This window comes from Natator depressus, chromosome 6, assembly GCF_965152275.1.
Source record: "Natator depressus isolate rNatDep1 chromosome 6, rNatDep2.hap1, whole genome shotgun sequence".
Taxonomy (NCBI): Eukaryota; Metazoa; Chordata; order Testudines; family Cheloniidae; genus Natator; species Natator depressus.
The window spans coordinates 75,456,428-75,478,301 of record NC_134239.1 but is presented as its reverse complement, the minus strand read 5'-3'; the positions used below and the strand labels follow the sequence as shown (position 1 = coordinate 75,478,301).

Below are 21,874 nucleotides of genomic sequence, written 5' to 3'. Positions count from 1 at the left end.
CATCATCAGCATGGACGCATGTCCTCTGGAATGGTGGTTAAACATGAAGAGACATATGAATCTTTAGTGCATCTGTAAATATCTTGCAACACCAGCTACAACAGTGCCATGTGAACACCTGTTCTCACTTTCAGGTGACATTGTAAACAAGAAGTGGGCAGCATTATCTCCTGAAAATGTAGACAAACTTGTCTGTCTGATTGGCTGAACAAGAAGTCGGACTGAGTGGACTTGTAGGTTCTAAAGTTTTACATTGTTTTATTTTTGAATGCAGTTATTTTAAGGAGATTGCACTACAGTACTTGTATTAGGTGTATTGAAAAATACAATTTTTTATTTTTGCAGTGCAAATATTTATAATAAAAATAAATATAAAGTGAGCACTGTACACTTCGTATTCTGTGTTGTAACTGAAATCAATATATTGGAAAAGATGGAAAACATCCATAAATATTTATATAAATAGTATTCCATTATTGTTTTAAGTGTGATTAATCGAGATTAATATTTTTTTTAATTGCTTGACAGCTCTAATTTTTATTTATGGGTTTGTCTATACAGGGAAGTTAGTTCAGATTAAGGTTGGATTTAAATTTAAAGTTGATCTTGATTAACTCCCTGTGTAGATGTTGTTCTTATTCTGGAATAAGAATGCTTTATTCTGAATTAGCTTAATCTAAAATGGGTTAAGGGAGTTAATCAAGAATAGCTATTCCACTTTAAATTCATGCTTTACCTAAATCTGAATTAACTTCCCTGTATAGACAAGCCCACAGCAAATAAAAATACATCATATTGCTAAGAGTTTGTCATAAGGAGAACCTATCTAGCTGAATTTTACAGTGTCTGATTAAATAGTGTATACAGAGCCTTGTTTTAATGTGTTCCTCTCTATGCTTAATGAAACTAAGACCCCCTGAAATGTATTTACATTAAAACACCCTTATGCCGGTAGAGGAGTGTAAAAGGACTTTGTAAATGAGCATCCGGCTTTTGAAAACTAGACTGTTATTTGGGAACTCTAGGCAGATCATCCCAGGGAGGTACAGAAACCTTCAGCTTCTAAGAAGAGGTAGCAAAAGGAGAGTGTCTGAAACCACCACCACTCAGGCTTCTTGGTCAAAAAGGCACAGGCTGGGGAGCTCTCTCCTATAAAGAGTGTTTCTTGCACTATCACAGTCTGACAGACATACAGGGATACTAAGACTACAGACAAGAATCGAGTTGCAGAAACAAAGGGAGGTACTTTTATACCTGTGCAAAAATCAGAAATGTAGTTACATGACTTGCATGTGCTAGGGCTTGTTCTTTTTCCCAGCTAAGCCAGTGGAGGTTTTGCTGTTGATTTCAGTGGGAGCTAGGTACAGCCCCAAATGCAGATTCCACACACAAATTAACAGTCTGTTTAAAAAATCTGACTCACACTGGCATGAATGTTTAGATAAGGCAGCTGAAGGACTTTACAAATGGCCTTAGCAAGCGGATGGATGATCCAGCCAGGGACCTAGGACCAGAGAGAGGGAATGTGTGCAGAAGGGCAGGTGTAGCAGGGTCCTGAGAGCAGAGCAGGAAATTTAATTGCAAGGAAGAACCTCTTGCTGCTGAGGACTCCTGTTAGGAAAAGACTGTTTATTGCACCAAATTAACACAAATGTAAGGGTGGGGGGAGAAGAGATGGAGGAAACAAATTTTGAGAGGGCATGTTCGGGGAAGGGGATTAATTGCTCAGGGACTGGAGCCAGGAAAGAGTACATGGATTCAATACAGAATGGGGACAGGGCAGGAGGACCCTAAGGGATTCAGGAAACCCCAAGTCTCCCCAGCTTCCATATGAGAGACAAAAAGAGATGAAGGCTAGAGGCTCCTTGCTAGTGTGAAGGACAGGATTGCCATGGATTCTGGTTGCTTAGCTGAACCGTTAGTGAACTAAGCTACCCACAATAACATAACCTGAAATTCCCCATGATATACATGGAACTCCACTAGCCTTGCTTCTCAGAATTGTTTCACGGCCACTTTTTTCTGAAATGCTGGCAACCATGTAATAATCACATATAAAGTCTCTTTTGTATTTATGCCAACAAATCCTAGAGCATGAGCTCTTGGGGGCAGGAAGTGCCTTCATGTTATTTGTTTGTACAGTGCTTAGCTCAGTAGAGTCCTAGTCCCTGACGGGTACCCTTAGATGTGCCAGAAATAATAAATAACAATAACTTAAGCTATAGAGGAGGCTTTGTACTTCCCCAACTTTGATAGGTTCCATAGTTGGAGGCCATGACAGTTAAATACTGTCATGGACTGAAAATTCCCCTTCCTTCATTTTAATATTCATATTTTATGATTAAATCTTGAAATATAAGAACATATTGCACGCTTATAAATCAAGGACTGAAAGATGGAGAAAAGTTAAAGAAAATAGTCAACATCATTTCCTCCTGTCAATAAAATCTGTCTTCAACCATTAACCGCTGAGCCAGCAGGGCTAGTATCAAGACTATTTGACCTGAATGGTAGCATGGAACTTTAAAGTGGAAGCAATACTTCAGTGTGACATCTCTAGTCTCGTGCTCTGTATGAGGCACTACAATTTTTAGTTTTGCAGGGTTAAAAGTTTGGGTAGCTAGAACCTCTAAGGCCAGCTCAGAAAGCAAAGATTTTAAGGAATGCTTAATTTTAATCATAGTTGTAAAAATATTTATATACCACATCTTAGAGCATTAAAAAGGAAAGACTTAAAATGTTACTCGTTTCACTGCTTGACGGTGCATATTTCTAATGTTGGATGGTGAAAATCAATGAACTCAGTTGCACTTTCCAGTTCTTAATGCAGCAATCATTGGGTCCATGAAATTTCTGTCTTATCAAAAATTGCTCAAAAGTCTTAGATTTATCAGATGTTTCAGAAAACCTGAATCTGGGCCAAAATTGAGTTGATAGTGTCCGCTTAATTACATACCTTGTCGGAACACTTGTAGATGGGCACTGGGGACTCGATAGAAACAGTAGCTACTTGCAGAGTCACATCATGCATCATCCATATTGGACATGGAAGTTGCTTACTGATGATAAATATAAACTTCAGGACCTATATCACCCTTCTTGAGAGAGAATCCAGAATGTATTAATTCCCATGTTCAGAAGATAAATTCTTTTAAACTGTCAGAGAAAGGAACACATTTTATACATTCAGCAGTATATTGAACAGGCAAAATATGCTGATTCAACAGACTATATCTCTGTTTAAAATCTTTCAGTCTCTTGTTTCCTGTTCACTTGAATACAGCAGCTTTGTCACAGTTCAAAAAGCCCTCTCTTTCATCCAGAGGAGAGCTCCTGCCTTGTCAGCTACGCGCAGTCTCTGTGTTGTGTATTGTCCAATACATGATTTCTGCGTTGAATACTGAGAGATTCAATTGTTTTGTGCGCCTGTTTAAGCTGAATCTTTAAAGCTTCATTTTCTGCCTTTAGAATATTTCTTTCCTAAACAAAAACAGAGAATGGCAGGCATCATGTGAATGGTATTGGATTTTTAAATCGATTTCACCCTTGTTTGCTGGTGCACTTGCTTGATTGGCATCTCACATTTTCTGTGAGAGACTATTTAACTATTCTCCAAATGGTTATTATGCACTGAACAGTAAATGGCATGTTAAACAAAAAGGATCAACATGAGCAAATGGCAATTAATTTTCTGTTTGCATCTCTAAAGAATGTATTTGGTTAGCTGGTAAATTAACCATTTCATGCTTGGAACCAGTATTTTTCAATATGACTCATGCAGAATATATTTGTTCTAAACGTACTGAGCTTTCAACCACACAGTGCATAGGAGATGCAAAGATGGGGGAGAAGATTTGGGTGGTAGGTGGGAGTCTGTGTTTCAAGGATGGATGGGAGAGGGTTTAGTTTTGGACATTGCTTGCGTTTGTAGATAGATATAACATGGATTATTACTGTGGTGGTTTTTTTTTTTTTCCACAAAGACTGAAGGCTTCATGGGGCAGCGACAGGCTGTCTCTTGATTCCATTGCCTAGTGTAATGACAGTGTACTAGTTGAATCCTTTCCTCATTTCCTTTTCCCTATGCATTAATATGCAAAGGTCCACAAAGTGCTGGCTGCCTGCAAACTGTGGGAAGTGAGCTTGCTTTATTCTTGCTTGCCTGAGATTTTCGGACAGTGATGCTGATTGGAGTTAGGATTTTAATCATTTCAGTTTTCATTTGAATTGTTTAACTTTTGTAAGAGGAAGGGATCATCTTGTGGTTAAAGCACTGGACAGAGATTCAGATCTGGGTTTAAATCCTGGATGTGTCACAGGCTTCCTGCATTACCTTAGGCAAGTCACTTAATAGTACTGGGCCTGAAGCCCTTCTCAGTAAAACGGGTAAACAATGCTTGCTTTCTCCCACCTTTTATCTGTCTTGTCAGTTTAGGGCCCGATCCAACTCCCAGTGACGAATGAGAGTTTTTCCATTGACTTCAGTGTGAATTGGATCAGGTAAGCTTGTAAGAAGAGAACTGTTACTTACTTACTTTACAGTAGATGTGGTTCTGCAAGATGTGATGTCTGTGCGGATCTCACTGTTGGTGTGCTTGTGTCCCATGCACACAAGATCAGAATTTTCTAGCAAGTACTGTCTGTTGGGGGCTGTACCTGCACCCTGAACATCCTCGCCCCTCCCTTCCACCATCCCCTGCTAAGCACACAATGGGCTACATGGATCCAACCAACTCTGTTCCCTCAGTAATTCAGAATCCCAGAGATAAGGACTCCAAAGGAGCAGGGGTGAAGTGTGTGTCATGGGATCCACATGGACAAGACTTCGCAAAGAACTACAGTAACTGTATGATAAGTAGCTGTTCTTTCCTCTTTGCGTCCTTGTCCATGTGGATCCCACTGGTGCTGGCTAGCAAGCAGTAATCCTCACAGGACAGACTGAGAGGCCTTGTCTAACTAGCTAACTTAGTCAAAGAGAGAACTGAGAACAGCCCTTCCAAATATGGCATTAGCTTTGGCAGCCTGGGGTTATTTTGTGAGTGACGCACCAGTTTCAGAAAATTATTGCTTCTTGACAAAGGGAGGAGTGAGCACCATTTTGTCTGATGAATATTGCAGATGTATTGTCCATCAAGGATCCCTTGATCAGTGACAACACCTTGAAAGCTGGCCTGATCACTCAAAACTCCAGGATTTTAATGTGAAGGCAGGCATTGCTTTGGGACCTGATTCACCCTGTCGCAGAAGCATCTGTGACTACTGTTAGTGATGGGCATAAAGTCTGAAATGGATCTCCTCTCCTCGTGCTGGGGTTCATCCACCATTTGAGAAAGTCCAGTATATAGCACTGTGATAAGAGTCCGTGGGGTATCTAAAAGGCTGCTACACTATTCTGAGCCAGGACTGCAGTGGACATATGCAAAGTCTGAAAGAAGCATCACATATGTGCATGAAGCAAGATGACCTAGTAGCTTTAAGCAAAACCTTACTGATGTCATTGGTTGGTTTGAGAGAGTAAATATAAGAGATTTAATGGTGTGAAATCTATTGATACGGGGGCAAGCCCTTGCTGAGTTTGTCAAGAAGAGTCGTGATAAATTCTATCCTCTGTGAGGGACAACTTGGCATAGATCACTCTCTGTCCTAGACAATGAAAGAGATTCAGAACACTGGTGATGGTTGTGGAGACTTCTTGGCTGGACTTTCTCTTTAGGAGTCAGTTGTGCAGGTATAGATCATTTTGTCAGTGTAAATGAGCTACCACAATAGCTAGGCATTTTGTGAAGGCCCTTAGTACTGACAACAGGCCAAATGGGAGTACTCACACTCCTGTCTCTCTCCATCTGTTCTCTCTTGTGTTATATTTAGGTTAGAAGCTCTTTGAGGCAGGGACAGTCTTTTTGTTCTGTTTGTACAGCACCTAGCATGATGGGGGTCCTGGTCCGTGACAGGACTGCAGGTACTACAGTAATACAAATAATAATAATTAATAAAATGATACTTCCTGTGTGCAAGGTTGATGGCAATGTGGAAGTAATGCATTCTGGAGGTCGAGAGCCATGGACTAATATTGAGCTTTCAGAGCAGGTATAACAGAGGCTCGGGAGACCATCCTTTTGGATGTACCTACTGAGATGTCTCTCATCCAGGATGGGGCACAGCACACCATTACTTTTGGATTGAAGGAAATATTGGGAATAGAATCCCTTCTCCTTTGAACTCTGAAGGAATTGTCTCTAGGGCTCCTGTGAGTGGGAAGGAGTCCATCTCTTTTCCCAGCTGTTTCTTGTGAGAAGGGTCCCTGAAAAGGGATGGGGAAGAAGGCTGGGAGGGAGGCAATGATTGGAATTGTATAGGGTAACCCTTTATGATTTCCGTGACCTGTATGTCCAAAGCTATTCCAGTCCATTCATGTCCGAGAGAAGCGAAATAAATGGCAACCGAATATAAGTGGGCTTTTAGGGAGCTCTGTAGTAATTGGTTGGGAGCTCAGTATTCCCATCAAACCTACTTATTTTGAGGAGAAAGATGCAAGGATTATAGCCTTAGACTCTATGAGGTAGAAGCTGAAGGTGTCTTCCTCCTTGAAAATCTAGACCTCCACTTAGATGAGAAGTCAGCAGACCTTTTTTGGTAGGAAGATGATGATCTCTGTTTTGGTTCTGGGAACGGAAGAGATCAGGCTCCTCGAAAAGATAGAACTTCAATAGCATACTGGACCTTTTTCAGGATTCCTGATGGCTGGAGCCAGGATGCTTTGTTATTGCTGTGGCCAGGAATCGAACAGCTGCATTGGACGCAGCTTGGTGAGAGGTCTTGGCCATTATTAACCTTTTGCTTCACCGCCTTCAGTTCTATTCTTTGATCGAGAAAGAGAGAGAAAGGAAGAACCTTATCTCTGCTTGTTGTGTTTGGCAAGTAATGCCTGATAAGTTGCAAGGATACTGAGGAATGTGGTTTTCTACCAAATAAGTCCAACCTCTTTAGATCATTTTCCTTGGGAGTGGACCGAGTCAGGGCTGGTTGTCAGGCCTTTTCTAATATTGCTGAGACCACAAGAGAGCTCGGGGTAGGGTGAGAAGTGACATTCATATCCCTTTTGCAGAGTACTTGTTAACTCCTCTCAGCCCTCAGAGATAGGAGGAGTTGAGGCTGGTGTCTGCCATGAGTCCTTTGTTGGCTCTAAGATGCCTTCACTAATAGGCATGACCAGTCTCGCTATCATGCGCTTTGGTGGCTTTTCTTGGTGCACTGAAAGCAATAACCCAAGTATTGGCTATTCTCCCGAGCAGGTCTTGAAATGCCCTAAGACAAAGGTCTCCAAACAGTGGAGCACGCCCCCCTAGGTGGGCATGGAGGAATGTTTGGCGGGGGGGAGGAGTGGCGGTGGCAGGTGGCTCCAGCCAGCCCCACACGGCAGGGCTCAGAGAAGAAGCACCACCCCGACTCTTTTTTTTTTTTTCCTCTTTTTGTCTGTGTTGGGGACACAACCCAAAATTTGAACTCCAAAGGTGGGGGGCTCAGCTCAAAAAATTAGAAAACCATTGCCTAAAATCAGCTGCAGACAGGATCAGTACAGGGGTGTCTGCCTCAGCAGGAGATAATGAATGAGCAGCAGGTTGTTTTATCATTTCATCAACCAGATCTCTGGAGGAACCCTCCTCTTCATATTCAGGCCCTGACTCTCTGACTTTGTGGCTATGTCTACGCTGATAACAGTGTATGGCGTACGGGTACCACACGTGTAGCAACATACTGCAAGGAACAACTCCAGCAGCTCCTGCCTTTTCCTGCTGTCTCCCCACTGCCAGAGCCTTTCCTTGCTGCAGTGAAAGGCTCTGACAACAGGGAGCCTCAGTGCAGCGAGAAAAGGCTCCAGCAGCAGGGAGGCAGCAGCAAAGGGCTGCCTCTTCTCCCACCCCCTGCCAGAGCCTTTCCCTGCTGCTGGAGGCTCTCACTGTGGCAGGGACAGGCTCCAGCAGCAGGCTACGGCTAAAAGTACCAGTGTAGACATAGAAAGCACTGCTTGGGTGTAGAGTATCTATCCTGGGGGTTCCTGCATGTAGAGCACTCTTCTGGCCTAAGCCATGTCTCACTGAACACATGCTAGCTGGGCATGCAGTGTCCGTACTCGGCATGCTGCCGTTTATATAGACATCTTTAGTGTGTGGGCGACGCTGCCCTTTGCATGGAAGTTGATCTTGGTCCTTTTCTAGCTGAAGGTACGGGAGAGTGGGACCTAGAGGTACATGAGGCTGCACCCCAATATGCCCAATAAAGCCAGGAAGGGTAGAACGACTGAGAAGGAGAAGTAGCCTTCCAAAGTCTTTCAACTGTGTAATGGGGAAGGTGCCTTTCCTGAAGGGAAACTGGGGTGATATCCCTACTTTGGCTCTTAAGAGCATGGGAATGCTCCTTAGCAGAAGCTGGGTGGAGGTAGGAGGATGGGGAAGATGAGGTCTGTAGAAAATGCTGATGGGATCAGCAGTGTGAGGATTAGTACTGAGGAGGAGGGTTCCAGTGCTTAATTTGCAATGAAAGAGGTGCCACAGCTCAGCCCCAGAAAGCCCTGGCATAAATTAAGCACTGGCTGAGTGGCCGGAGAGCGGCGGCGGCTGGCCGGGCGCCCAGCTCTGAAGGCAGCGCACCACCAGCAGCAGGGCAGAAGTAAGGATGGTGTGGTATGGTGCGTTGCCACCCTTATTTCTGCGCTTCTGCTGGTGGCGGCGCTGCCTTCAGAGCTGGGCAGCTGGAGAGCGGCAGCTGCTGGCTGGGAGCCCAGAGGTGCCACGGCTGAGCCTAGAGGTGCCAAGACTAGAGGTGCCGGGCTGAGCCCCAGCACAAATTAAGCACTGGAGGGTTCCCTGAGGGCAGGTAACGGGATGGCTAACTGAGCCTTGTACCAGAGAGTAAAAGGTCTTTTGGTATTGAGACACTAGCATCTGAGGATTCTATCGCTGCCGAGGCAGTCAATACCGTGCTCCAGTCCTGGAGCTGAAGTGGGCTCCCCTTGTCCTGAGGGAGATGGCGAGCTAGTCAGGGTCACTTTCTTGAGCTGATCTATATTCTTGGCCTTCGAGTTATCAGAGTCACAGGGCTCCAGGCTCCTCTTACACACCTTTGCTTTGTTCTGTTCCAGGGAAGGAGCATGGCAGTGTCATCTGTCCCTGGGTGGGGGGCAGAATCAGCCTGTTGCAGAAAGAGTAGAACTCGAGCGCTGAGGGTTTGGAGTCTATCATAGAGGTGGTAAGGCACAAACATCTAAGAACATTCCCTGGGACAAAAGGGGACTGGAAAGCTGCCAAATGGGCAGAAAAACTATTAACTAATAATCTAAATCTATACATACAATTAATAACAAACTATTGGACTAGTTGCAAGTGAAAGGAGGACGCCACAGTTCCCACCTTACTGCCCATACGGAGCTTTTGTGGCCATTTACGCCTTAGGATTGTGGGGAGCACAAGCATGTACTGGGCACAGGTGTGATCCCAGTGGACACTGCTTACCAGAAAGTTTGAAACTCATGTTCATGGAACACATGTGCACCAATAACAGCGGGAGCCACACAGGCCGGGATTTGAAGAACCGTTTCTTACTATGTGTTTTGTACAGTGCTTAGAACAATGCCCCAATCTAGGTTCGGGCTTCTAGGTAGTTATTTTACAATGGTTAACATTGTATATAGATTTTACAGTTCCTCATTGCTGATTGTCTGGTTTGTCCATTTTACTCTGCTGAATGCCTTTCATTTCTATAAAGTTCTATTTCTCTCTCTTTCATTAGTCCTCATCTGTCTCTCTTCTGGTTTTATTCTCAGCTGCTATCTGTGCCCTCCCGTATCATGAATTCCATGCTATTCTTTTCTCTTATTTACATTTCTTTGGGGTATTTTTTTCTTATTTTTACCCTCACAATCATGTGCTTGTCATTCCCTTCCAGCTTTCTTATTTCTATTACCCTTCTTGTTTTCTCCATAGCTGAGTAGCCCACACATTCAATGTCTTTCTTTCTGTATATTCACTTCAGTTTCATTGGTTCCAGCCTCTTGTTCTCCAGTGTCATTTCTCTTTCTCTGCTTGACCGCTCAGACTTTTCTAGGTGTTAAATGCGAAAAACTGTTAATGCAACTTCTGCACAGTAAAAATCACAAAGAGTCAGGAAAGTGTAATATTTCACCAGCAAAGTGAACTTGGCCACATTACCCTTCCAATCAATTTTATGATGTGTACATATTACAACATAAACTGTTATACACTTGCCTGTTCTTTTAAATAGAAAATGGAACTAGAAACGCTAAATTCTGTTCTGCAGAGTTAAGGTTATTTATGGAAGCTTTAGCTTCCATATTTCTTGAGTTTTTATGATTAACTGTATAACCTTGAAGTTGCATTCAGAGTTTTTTTGGGGAGGTGTTGATGTCCTATGCATTTTTTAAAGAAATGCAAAAAAAAAAATAAAAACTATAAAATTTAATGATCCCAATTAAATTTTGAACTTTACATCTTTTTCATGGTAAAGTCTGGCTTTATTAGTGCTACTATTTAGCTAGAGGAGTTTTTGGCACGGCAGGGTTAACCTGGTATCAGCATAGTGGCTTACAGTTTAATGGCAACATCTTCACTGTGGAAACTAATTTGCAAACTATTGCCCAGTCTGGAGTGTCCCTAAAATTGATAACTAGATTTATGGAGTAAAATCCTGGCTCCAGTGACTTCAATGAGAATAGGATTTCACCTATGGATGTAAAGGCCGTAAGGGATCATTGTGATCATTTAGTCTGACCTCCTGCATAAGAAAGGCCTAATAATTTCTGCATCAAGCTCAATAGCTTATGCTTGAATTAGAGCATAACTTTTAGAAATACATCCAATCTTGATTTAATGTTTTCAAGGGATGGAGACTCTACAAATATCCCTTATTAATTGTTCCAGTAGTTCGTTATCCTGGCAGCGCAAAAGGCCCTTGAAGTGACAGTGGATTGTTAAATTAACTTAAAGGCCTCTTTACTGTGCCACTGTAGTGTAAAGGAGAATATGATCCATTGGGTAAGTACCTGCTCCAGTTCCTGGTATGAGGGTTTATAGATGTGAAGCTCGTCCTTCCGTTTCTGACTCGAGTCTTTGTTTTCCCATTTTACATAAGCCTTTTTGCGGCTTAGAACTGGGCTTGGGCATGGAGATGGTGTTGCAGGCTGTAGATAAATATTTTCCGATGGTATCCCATGCTCCTTCTCCATCTGCCTGCTGGGTACATCGCTATTTGCCAGTGTTGGCTCAGTCTGTGTGCTCTTGTCAAGAACAGCTGGCTTCACTCTCACTGAGATTTTTTGGGACGAGACGCCCATAAGCATAATTGTTCGGTCCTTGCTCTCTTCATTGTGTTCAGCCACTTCTCCATTAGGAAATGTAAACGGTCCTTCCTCCTGCCCTACAGAACAGAAACAACGAACAGAGTTAATTGGAGACCTGCACTGGGAAGGAAGCTATATAGCCATAGTCATTCAGTGTGCCCTTTTAAAACAATGTACTATGCAATATTTAAGCTGAAATGGTGTTTATATTCACATCTCTCTGAATTTGGTCTAGTAGCAGAGGCTCTGAAACTTTTTCCAGAGTGTGGACACCTCCCCTCCGATTCACAATCCCATAAAATCCCTGCAGCAACTGCAATAATTACTTACATGGGAAAGAATTAGGAAAGTATTACTGTAAATGTAGTTGTCTTTAAGATGATGTAGCATCACAGAAGTGTAAAACTGGAAGGGACGTCAATAGGTCATCTAGTCCTGTCCCCTGCACTCAAGGCAGGACTAAGTAATAATTAGACCATTCCTGACAGTGTGTTTGTCTAACCTGTTCTTAAAAACCTCCTGTGCTGGAGATTCCACAACCTCCCTAGGCAATTTATTCCAGTGCTTAACCATCCTGACAGTTAGGAAGTTTCTCCTAATGTCCAGCCTAAACTGCCCTTGCTGCAATTTAAGCCCATTGCTTCTTGTCCTATCCTCAGCAGTTAAGAACAATTTTTTCCCTCCTTCTTGCAACAACCTTTTATGTACTATGAATGAAAATGAAATAATACACACTAGAGAATTTCCTCCTAATAATTCCTGCAGCAGATCTTTTAGAAAACCATCCAATCTTGATTTTAAAATTACCACTGACGGAGAATGGTAAATTGTTCCAATGGTTCATTACCCTCACTGTTAAAAGTGTACACCTTACTTCCCGTCTGAATTAGTCTAGCTTCAACTGCCAGCCATTCAATCATGTTATACCTCTTGTCTGCTTGATTGAAGAGCCCATTATTAAATATTTGTTCCCCATGTAGGTACTTAGAGAACGTAATCGAGTTAGCCTTTTCTTTGTAAGCTAAGTAGATTGAGCTCTTTGCATCTGCCACTGCAAGGATGTTTTCTAATCTTTTAATCATTCTCTGGGCTCTTCTCTGAACCCTCTCCAATTTATCAACATCCCTCTTGAATTGTGGACTCCAGAACTGGACACAGTATTCCAGCAGTGGTCAGACCAGTGCCAAATACAAAGTAAAACAACCTCTCTATCCCTTTACATACTCTTCCTTTCCCCATGGCCTTGGGGAAAAAAATCACAGTCTTTGTGTTAACTTACCCCTCTAAAACTGGTGCAATGAAATACTTCATTTTGCAGTGTCTTTCATGTAAGTGATCCCAGAATGGTTTGCCAAGTTATACAACAGTTACAAAATGAAAGCAGAGGGAGTGAGAAATGGAGAGGTAAGAGTGTGACCTTAAGAGCTCCTCCACACCAGCTGGCAAAGGGCTCACTGTTCTGTAACAGCAACTGCTGCTGGGCCTGCTAAACTCACTACACCTAAGAGGTTGCTGTCATGGCATTTATCAGTAAAGCATGTTGTGTGGAATCTTAAATGAAAGCCAATATTTTGCTGATCATTAATATTGTTATGATATCTATGTACTGATTATATGTAAAAAATTATGTCTCTATATTGAAACTATGTCCTTTTGGTTTGTATCAAGGTGTTATTCCCCAGTAGAAGTGAAGAACTGGTTTTGCCAAACAAAGGCATGTATGTTCACGAGTCTGCCTAGGTTAATATGTAGATTAAGCACTGTAAGCCAAACACAATGGGAGCTATATTTGCATTTCAAATCAGCAGAAGGATCTGAAGACAACTTGGAGGCATCACAATGGGGGGGGTGAAGGGGCAATCCTGACTGAGGGGTCAAAACAATGAGTTTGGCTTTTTGCTTCTCCTTTTATTTCTCATTTTGGTATCCCCTTACTGAGGAAACCCCTTGAAGGGTGTTGCGATCGTTATGAAAACTTGGGTCCTGGTTTTGACTGAAAACCAGCAGCTCTTTCATAACTGAATCCTTGGGAGAAGATCTACTTTATAAAACAGGAAAGGTAACTATTAATAAGTGTAGACCTTGGATTGCATTTTATGTTTTGTTTTATATGTGTAATCATTTCTGTTTCCACTCATTATCCTGTATCAATATCTCTAAAATCATAATCTTTGTTAATAAGCATAGAAATAGATTACACTGCTGTTGTGTTATAAAAGGATCACAGCCTGAGATGTACCAGCCAAGCTGTTTGTACATTGTTGCTTTGGGGACCGCTTACCTGATAATTATTGTGAGTGTCCAGTGAGAGGGACTGGATACTGCAGGGAGCACTCAGGGGTTAGCCCTAGCTGGCACAGAGAAGGCGAGCTCTGTGGAGGCTGGGAAATCCATGATTGTGGGACCAGAAGCTGTTGCTTTTAGGTAGGGTTGCCAACTTTCTTACTGAACAAAACTGAACATCCCTGGCCCCGCTCCTTCTCCAAGGCCCCGCCCCACTAACTCCATCCCCCCTCCCTCTGTCACTCGCTCTCCCCCACCCTCACTCGCTCATTTTCACTGGGCTGGAGAGGGTCCCTTTTCAACCACATGTTTGGTTGAAAACTGGATACCTGGCAACCCTAGTTTCAGGAAGTTGACCCACAACAGACATGGACAAGACTGTTTCACAGTAAGGGCAAGTGGTGGCAAGGTGCCTCACAACCCTGCGAACCCCTGGGGTGTCACAAGAAGCAGAGTGGAAAAGAGAGGTCTTCCTGTGAGATTTGAAAATGGTTGAAGAGCTGATCAGGTGAGAGATACAGGGGAGCCAGTCCAGATGGCAGAACTTCAGAGAAAACTTTCTCTTCAGGAGTAGCGCATGAATGGGACGTGAGAAGATGAGGCTGTGACTAGATGTGTGTACAGACAGGAAAAGGAAGGGAAAGAGGCAAGTCTGACTGCAGTAACTATGTGGGGCAAGCACTTGAGGTGAGAAATGGAGACAATTTGAGAACTTTTAAATGGAACGGGAGAGTCAGTGAAGCTAATGAAGGATGCAGCTGTGGCTCTTTGTACCTGGGGCAAGATGGATGGCCATATCTGCATGTGTTACAGCCCTGCATGTTCTGGAGGCTGGAGAGAGATGGGCCTGAGGGAGACCATAGAGCAGGTCAGTGAGAGCAGCCCGATAGCTTCCAAGGCCAGAAGGGGCCCCTGTGATAATCTAGCCTGCCCTCCTTTATCACACAGGCCATAGAACTTCCCAAAAATAATTCCTAGTGCATATTGTTTAGAAAAACCTCCAGCCTTTGTTTAAAGATTGCTAGCAATGGAGAATCCACCATGACTCTCAGTAAACTGTTCCAATGGTTAATTACCATCACTGTGAAACGTTTACACCTTTACATGGAGGCATGGGTGAGAACTCCCCCATCAGAGCAGTTGAGGCAGTGGTGTACATGGGCAATGCTGCGGGTGTGGTTAAAGGCAGATTTACAGACACAGGCGATGCGCAAAGAGCAGGAGAGCTCAAAGATGATGAGAGCGAATACCTTGGGGAAATCCGAGTCAAAAAAGAAACACTTCTTCTTTTGGATGCTTAACTTATTAAATCTGAGATTAAGCCATGTTTCCTGGATTGAAATAGGCAGGAAAGCGTGGGCAGTTAATAAAGATCTGTACAACTGAGTATTAATGTAAGGGGGTTAGTGAAGGTTAAGGTGACCAAGAGGGAGTTTGAAATCACCTAGGGAAATGAAGAAAATAATGTAATTATGGCTTTTAATTTTCTTGGTGCACTGATATGTACATGAGTTGATTTTAGAAACCCAGAAGCAAAACTTGAATTTAACTCTGAGCCACTTATTTAATATTGCAATTTTTTCCTGCCAAGTGGTAGAAACTAGAGCACACTGCAATCTGCTTGTCACAAGGTGGCACAATTAGTTAACACATCAGCCTTTCACTTCTAGATAGCTGGGCTCAGATCCTCTGAGTCACAGCTCAGAAAGGTTGGACAGCGTCTTGGCTCAGCTCTTGTGGGAATTTGTGCACGTCATACAATTTCACACAACTGGAGGTCTCTGCTCAGGAAATAACCAGGCCTGAAATAATTAGCAATATTGTGAGCAGGGATAGTGGTGGGTGCACCCAGACCTAGGTTTACTTATGTCTGGCTCTAGCCCCAGTCCAGACTTATACGGCGACCCCTCTGATACTAGTCAATATGTTGTTGTTAATGAATTCTAGTGTTTATTAACTAATGCTATTCAATCATGGGAGGCGGGTATAAGCCTTCCCTGGCACAGCTCCCTGCTCTGCCCCTTCCCTGAGACCCCCGCCACTGCCTGGTGAGTCTCTCCTCTCCTTGCCCCTCCACAGGTCCCCGCTGCTTGCCATGTCCCTACTCTCCTCCCCCCAAGTCCTCTCCTCCACCCCCCTCTTCCCTGCAAGGCTGCCTGCACAGCCGCTGTGTCGCAACTCTCCTCCACCTCCTCCCCGCAAGACCCGGCCACCTGCCGCTCGCCACATCCCTCCTCACACCCCCCCCACCACCACCACCCCTGCAGGACCAGGGACATGGAGGAGAGGAGGGATGCAGAGAGCTTGAGTCGTGGGGACATCAGGGAAGAGGGGGTGGAGAAGAGGAGGGATGTGGAGATCTTGAGTGGCGGGGGCTTCGGTGGGGAGGGGTAAGGGTAGGAGAAATGCGGCAGATGCTGGGGCCCTCACAAGGGAGGGGGCCTGGGCGGAGCAGGGGGGAGCGTGGGCAGGGCTGCAGGTGGAAGAGGCGGGACAGGGAGCTAGCCTCTCCTAGGGGAAGCTTCACATACCACCCAGGTATTCAATTAATCAACATGTTGGGGGAGGGGATAAAGGAGGGGTCCTATATGGCACTTTGATCTTAGATATCTGAACCTTCCTCACCATGGAATTGCTCTTTGACTCCTACAGGGCAGAGGCTAGAAGCGAGGGCTGAGGTCGGGCTGTTATCAGCAGTCATGCTTTTGGATCTTTTCTTGCACTCAAATACAACCAGGTCTTTGCATTGCTTGTGACAGTTCATTCCACAGTCTGTAAACAAGTAAAACAAGGTTTGTAGCATTTAGTGGTTTTGCTGCAGCATCTGAGATCCGTTCCCACACTGTATTACCTCCCCAGGAAACTGCAGAGGCCTTCTTACATGTTCTGTAAGGCATGGTATGAAACCACAAATGGATGGTAAATATACTCAACTGCATCCCTGTGCAATGTACCATTCAAACCCACTTTTATACTGAAGATATCCCACTAGCAAAAACTCAGCCAAGCAGAACACATTAGAGTGGTACTGGCCCAGGTGGCTACTTAATATTGCATGGTCACATTGTCTTCTCCCATGCAAAAGCCTGCAGGAGCGTATTCAGAGGAAGGAAAACGCTGCAAGATTTCCATTGTGGAGCTCCCCAAATAGTTCTGTTGGGAGCTGGGGTTTGCTTCCCTAGGAGTGTCCATTACAGATCCTGTAGGGATTTGCAGAGCGCTAGGGCCATCCATTGTGAGGTCCTGTGACTTCAAACTGGCTGAGGGCCACCTGCCCCTCCTCCAGATCTCAGGCCATGGCTTCCTCTGTCAGTAGACGCTCCTTAGGTGGTGGGGATTGAAGTGAGGCTATGGAAAAGGTAATGTATCCTCAGGCTATACAACCTTATCATTAATTTTGCAGGGCACCTTCACAACTATGCATTCAGTCAACAGAAGAGGAAGTAGTAATTACCTTTGCATCTATATCCTTGTTTAATAACTCCCCAGAGCTGGAATTCAGGCACAAAGGAAAAAAAGGCATATTTGTGTTAAGATATTTCATTGAATTTTGGCATGTCGGATGGCCCTCTCCAGGCACAAGAATGTGACAAAAGCCCACCCCTTTGTTTTGAAGCCTGATACTTTTTCTTGCCAGTCAATCATGTCTGCCGATCTGAAAAGAGGTCCCACAATTGGAGTAGCAGGGGTGTCACAAGTCACGTCTATTGTGCTTATGTAAAGCCTAGTCTCCGGCTTGTGACACGCCTTCAGGAGCCATCACTAACGCATATCAGACATCACCCCATAACAGCATGATGCTGATCCCAGGAATCAGTCATCAGGGAGCAGCATAGTCAGCTTGCCCCGTCTTCCTTTGCTAAACAGGAAGCAGGCCCAGCTTCGCTCAGTGCTGGGCCAGTCCCAACGAACTCTGGGGAAGGGAGGCGCTAGGCTTTGAACCTCTTGCCTGACAGTGATGCATCTTGAAACACGACTGCCTTGGCAGCCAGAAGAACACGAGGGAGAAGGAGCAACGTTAGAGAAGCAAAAACACCACCAAGGAGGGAAAAGGCTCCATTGAAACATGGTCAGTAACATTAAACATGTAAATTGTCCTAAGATTTCAATATTAAATGATAAATGTTTGCTTACTAGACTGAAGAAACATCGTTATGCTAATAGATGTTAATGTAATGTACTTAAAAAATAAGCTTACAAATCCAGCACAGTTGTCACAGAACGTAGGCTTTAGGTAAGTGGTCTCTTGGAAGTTGTGAGCAAAGCCAAGACCTAATTTAGAATAGATCGAGCTAGCCCTCATAAAGTAAGCTGTTATTTCATCCCTGCTAATCAGACCTTCCCTGCAAATAAATAAGAGAGATGGTTAATAGGGGCTCTGCTTTCCAGCAGCACAAGGAGAGTTAACTACATCTTCCGCCCCCCACTTCTAACAGCCGTAGATGTCAGAATTATTCAATAATCTGGCCATGGGTTCTACAGAAACTCATTTATGAATTAAAATGCAGTTTATACAACTAAACAAAATAGCTTCTTGTGAAGTGCAACCTCACAACACCTTCAGAACACAGTTCACAATTATCAAAACAAAGCAAAAAAAATGAAGCAAGGGAATAATTCCTTCCAACAGGAATTCACGCTGTTCTTTACCGTCTCTAATGTGGTGTTAGAAAGCGTGCTTTCTTATAGGAGGAGGAAAGAGATACCACGCATTTCTGACAGAGTCAAATTTTAATTTTCTCTGCTTTCTAATTTTAATCCTTGGCAGGCCAGAGAAACTCCAAATGACCACAGCTGCATTTTTCTATATTTTGAGGAACATTTTTTGGCTAACACACAGATCTGTTGTCATTTGATCAAAACACAGGTTTCACTGGTCTGCGCCAAACATATTTTATTTCTCTATATGGTCTTTAACAACGACAACAACAAAAGCCTGTTCTGAGACACAGTTTTACCTTAGAAAAATGTTCAATACAGTTAATGTTATTGAATATAATTCAATAAAAGATTCTTTACGATATTACACTTCAATTTTCTTCAATCGGTCTAAGCAGAGTATTGGAGTCTCACAACAGACAACGGTTTGATTTTGCTGCAGGGGGGTGAGGTCATTTGCAACTAACTCAGAAGGTGCTTTTGTGAGTTACGTTTCCACTTTCATTTTGGGAAAGAGGAAGGTGATTTTAACATCTCTTATGACAAGACCTATCTGTTAAGAAGCTCACATGCAGAAACAGATGTAAAAATGAGGTTCACAGACACACACCTGTCCTTGTCCATGACACAAAATGAGAATGGAAAGCTGGCTGCAATCTTTTCAAATTCTTCCTGAGAAATGTATCCATCCTGATCATGGTCATAATTTTTGAAGACAGACTGGATAAGATAATAATAGAGGAAATTATAATGAAGTTGGACAACTTACTTATCACCTTTTTGGGGGAAAAAATTAAGTTCAAAATATATTAGCATCCCAGACAAAAACATATATTGCTTCTGAGTCATTCAGTGTAAAATGAACTTTAATGGTTTTCTTTAAAACAGTGCAAGGACCTTTCTCGCTGCCTGCTCTGCTTAAGTCTGTAGAACCATCGTACATTCTGGATTGATGTCAAAACCCAAAGGTAAATTCTAAACAACATGGACCAAATTCTGTACTGCTCCATAGTGTGTGCAATCCCACTGCCTGGGTGTGGTGGTACTTCCCTTCCACAAATCCCTTTGTTTTTCACACTCAGCCCCTTTCCCCCCCTCTTTAAGCCACTATGGCCAGGTCCACACACAAAGGTTGCAGCACTGTAGCCCTCTTTATTAAAGTGGGATTAGGTGCGTGCGCATGCACACACCATCTCCCAGAGCTAGATCTCTGTAGTTAAACCAAAATAGTTGCCCAGCTTATTTTATCAGGGCAGCTCTACATTGGAAGGAGTGTTAAATCAATGGAGTAGCACCGTAGACACAGTTTCATTAATATAGTGACATCAATTCAAGTAATTCTCCCACTTCTAGCCTACACTGCAGCAGTGACTGATGCACTGAGGGGTGGTGACTTTTCTGCACTCCCTATCTAGTCATCAGCTTGTCCCAAAGTCACTCTGACTTTAAGATGTTTTACAAACTCCCAAGAGCCCCATTTGCAAGTCACTAGAACACCAAACCTTTCAGAGCATTCTTGGGTTCACCAAAGGGGCTATATTGCCTAGCACATTTGCCTAGACCTGAAGTTAAGAGAATTGACTTCCTTGCTGTCCGGGGCAAGAAGCATGTGTAAACAGAGCTCAGAAACTCTCACCCAAAACAAGGTCGTCTGCCAGTACCTGTCATACAAGAAGGCAGCTCTGAGCTCAGGAGCTTCCTTCCGATTCTCAGTGCCTGCTGCCTTTGTTCTTTGAAACCAGGCAGAAACAGCTATGGGGGAGGGCAGAAGTGTCCTTCCCTTCTCTATATCCCCATAGCTCCTCTACACAAACTACTGGCCATTTCCCCTGCTTTCTCTGCTTGGTGTTTTCTGCCTTCTCCCACACAACATCACCTGCCACCCTCTCAGTTTGGGCTGCCAGGCCCCCACTGCCTCTCTGTCTCCTAGTTCCCTCCTTTAATCCCTTCCATGCCAACAAGGCTGTGCGACCCCAGTGATGTCTGCACCTGTGCAAGTGCAATAGTGTGAATGCACTCAATCAAAATACTTGGATCGATATAACTACTCCAATATAACTTGCACCTGCACAACTTGTATGTGTAGACAAGCCAAAAGTTACCTTCTCTCTTGTAGGCCCCCAACTCAGCAAAGTACTTACGCACATGCTTAACTCTGAGATCATGGGCAGCCCAGCGACATCAGTGGGACTGCCCACATACTTAAGTGCCTGGCTGAATTAAGGCCATTTCTGCAACCCTTGCGCCCACTGAATAACACCACTGACGTTCATGTGACTGCTTGCATCTATTAAGTATAAGGGTTGCAGAATCTGGTCCTAACTCTTAACTTTCAAAGTTCCTCTAGCTCATGATAAATTCTTTTTATCAAGCAATTTGTGAAAACACATGTGAAACACTGGCAGGGACCTTGGGTCACGAATCCTGGTCTATAGGGCTCACTGGAGTTATCTGGTTCCACCCTGCACTTCAGAGCCCTACTAACTCTTGTCAGAATCGAAGCTGAACACAGACAGAGGGCCCCAGTCCTGGAAGCTTGATTGGTTCAAAGTCCTATTTAAACTCAGCACAGGAACAGGAAGATGTCCATACAACTGGGATCCATCTTGCTATGGACTGTGTGCTTCTGCTCCCCTGGCTTGACTTTCTGGTATCCTGACCTGGCCCAACTCTGGTTCCTGATCTCTGGTTTGGCTCTCAAGCGTGTCTCCTGACCCTGCCCGCCTCCTGACATTTGACTCTTGGTTCACCCTCTGACTTTCTGGGATATAACCTGGCCTGATTCTTGCTTTGACCACTCGGTCAGACAGCCCATATCCCAGTCGTGACAAACGCACTGTATCAAAATAAACTTTAGCAAACAACGAGTGTGTGTTGCAGTTTAAGCAGCAGTGCAGTTAGTTCATACCCCTGATGGGACTGCAGCTACTATAACAAAATTGTGCTTTCAAACAACGCAATTGTTTTAACATGGTTTGCAAATGGACTCAGCACAGGTTTGAAGATATCTGGTTTTCAGTATGCAGCTTCTCATTACATATATTATCATATACAGGAGGTAATCAAACATACATGGTAAAATGGCCACTTACATCAACCATTCTCTGAACGTGCTTGCTGATTGTCTTTGGATCGGGTTTTGGAGCTATGCCTGAGGCCCAGTCTGCAACTACCGGTGGTTTGGAAGGTGTCAAAGGCTAAAATGAACATTATAGAAGCTTATTACCATCTCATCAAGTATTTTCAATAACCAAGTTCTTTCCTTTGTCTAACAGAAGAATAAAAATGGCTAGCCAGGAGCAGATCAGTGGCCCAGTTGGTCCAGTATCCTGTCTCTGACAGTGGTCAGAGAGGAAGGTCTTCACTGAGCTATCCACAGTGGTATTTAGGTCTTTTCCCTAAGTTATTACAGTTAATTCAGAGCCCAGTAAGGTGGGTGAGTAGTTCTGCCAAGGTGCAGTTCTTTGCTGTTTTTTCCCAACACAAACGAATCCACCACCATGGCTGTCTGTTTATCCATCCTTATTGGCTACCGCTGCAATTCCTTACATGATTTTTCACTCTTGATTAGTCTAAACA

At 43.7% G+C, this 21,874-nt stretch overlaps 2 protein-coding genes across 3 annotated transcripts in view; one reads left to right on the top strand and one right to left on the bottom strand.

Moving 5' to 3' along the window:
* FAM98B (family with sequence similarity 98 member B) overlaps positions 1 to 4,450 on the top strand; it is a 57,815-nt gene extending 53,365 nt beyond the window's left edge. Inside the window, exon 9 of the mRNA XM_074955753.1 lies at positions 4,431 to 4,450. Within this exon, the coding sequence (XP_074811854.1) occupies positions 4,431 to 4,435 (5 nt within the window). The 3' untranslated portion in view covers positions 4,436 to 4,450. The remainder of the gene's footprint in view (positions 1 to 4,430) is intronic.
* RASGRP1 (RAS guanyl releasing protein 1) overlaps positions 408 to 21,874 on the bottom strand; it is a 73,396-nt gene continuing 51,929 nt past the window's right edge. For both annotated transcript variants that reach the window (XM_074955750.1, XM_074955751.1), the window contains 7 exons: positions 21,388 to 21,492; positions 18,906 to 19,015; positions 17,835 to 17,979; positions 17,091 to 17,127; positions 16,262 to 16,408; positions 11,057 to 11,430; positions 408 to 3,480 (listed from right to left, as the gene is read on the bottom strand). In XM_074955750.1, the coding sequence (XP_074811851.1) occupies positions 3,346 to 3,480; positions 11,057 to 11,430; positions 16,262 to 16,408; positions 17,091 to 17,127; positions 17,835 to 17,979; positions 18,906 to 19,015; positions 21,388 to 21,492 (1,053 nt within the window). In that variant the 3' untranslated portion in view covers positions 408 to 3,345. The remainder of the gene's footprint in view (positions 3,481 to 11,056; positions 11,431 to 16,261; positions 16,409 to 17,090; positions 17,128 to 17,834; positions 17,980 to 18,905; positions 19,016 to 21,387; positions 21,493 to 21,874) is intronic.